Source organism: Calidris pugnax, unplaced genomic scaffold, assembly GCF_001431845.1.
Source record: "Calidris pugnax isolate Ruff unplaced genomic scaffold, ASM143184v1 scaffold571, whole genome shotgun sequence".
Lineage (NCBI taxonomy): Eukaryota > Metazoa > Chordata > Aves > Charadriiformes > Scolopacidae > Calidris > Calidris pugnax.
This window is the reverse complement of record NW_015091263.1, coordinates 90,629-91,186: the sequence shown is the minus strand read 5'-3', so window position 1 is coordinate 91,186 and position 558 is coordinate 90,629. Positions and strand designations below refer to the sequence as shown.

At 61.8% G+C, this 558-nt stretch overlaps 1 protein-coding gene across 1 annotated transcript in view; it reads right to left on the bottom strand.

Moving 5' to 3' along the window:
* Positions 1–5: 5 nt before the first annotated feature.
* Positions 6–558, bottom strand: part of KEAP1 (kelch like ECH associated protein 1) — a gene marked incomplete at its 3' end in the record, with an annotated part of 4,855 nt that continues 4,302 nt past the window's right edge. The window contains exon 2 of the mRNA XM_014960484.1: positions 6–558. Coding sequence (XP_014815970.1) covers positions 6–558 — 553 coding nt within the window.

The window sequence follows — 558 nt, the reverse complement described above, 5'->3', positions numbered from 1 at the left end:
ATGGGGTTGTAACAATCCAGGGCGGCCGAGTCCGTGTTCCCTTCGGGGGAATTATTCCTTCCCCCCACGGCGTAAAACAACCCCCCCACGGCACAACCCCCCAACCCGCTGCGGGGGACCTGGAGATCGGCCAAACGCAGCCACGACCCGTCCTGGGGGTTAAAAGCTTCTAAAAAACTCAAAGATTGGCGAAAATAACCCCCGGCGGCGTAGATGAGTTGGGCGACTTTGGGGGTGCGGCAGGGGAAAGGTTGGGCCGTGGGTTTGTGGAGGGTGAGGTCTTGGAAAATTTGGGCGAGGTAGTCCTTGGAAGGGGTGTCTGAGCGGAGGATTTCGCATTTTTGGAGCTGGGTTTGGAGGAAATGGGGGGTGAGAGCGTGGCAGCGGACGGCGCGGAGGAGAGCGGGGACGAAGGGGCGACGGGCCCCCGAATCTCGCTTCACCCAGTTGATGCAGGCGTGGAAAACCTCCGACTCGCAGCGCACGTTCAGCTCGTCCCGGCCCACCAGGGCCACCAGCTGGCACGGCGACAGGCTGAAGAACTCCTCCTGCTTCGAC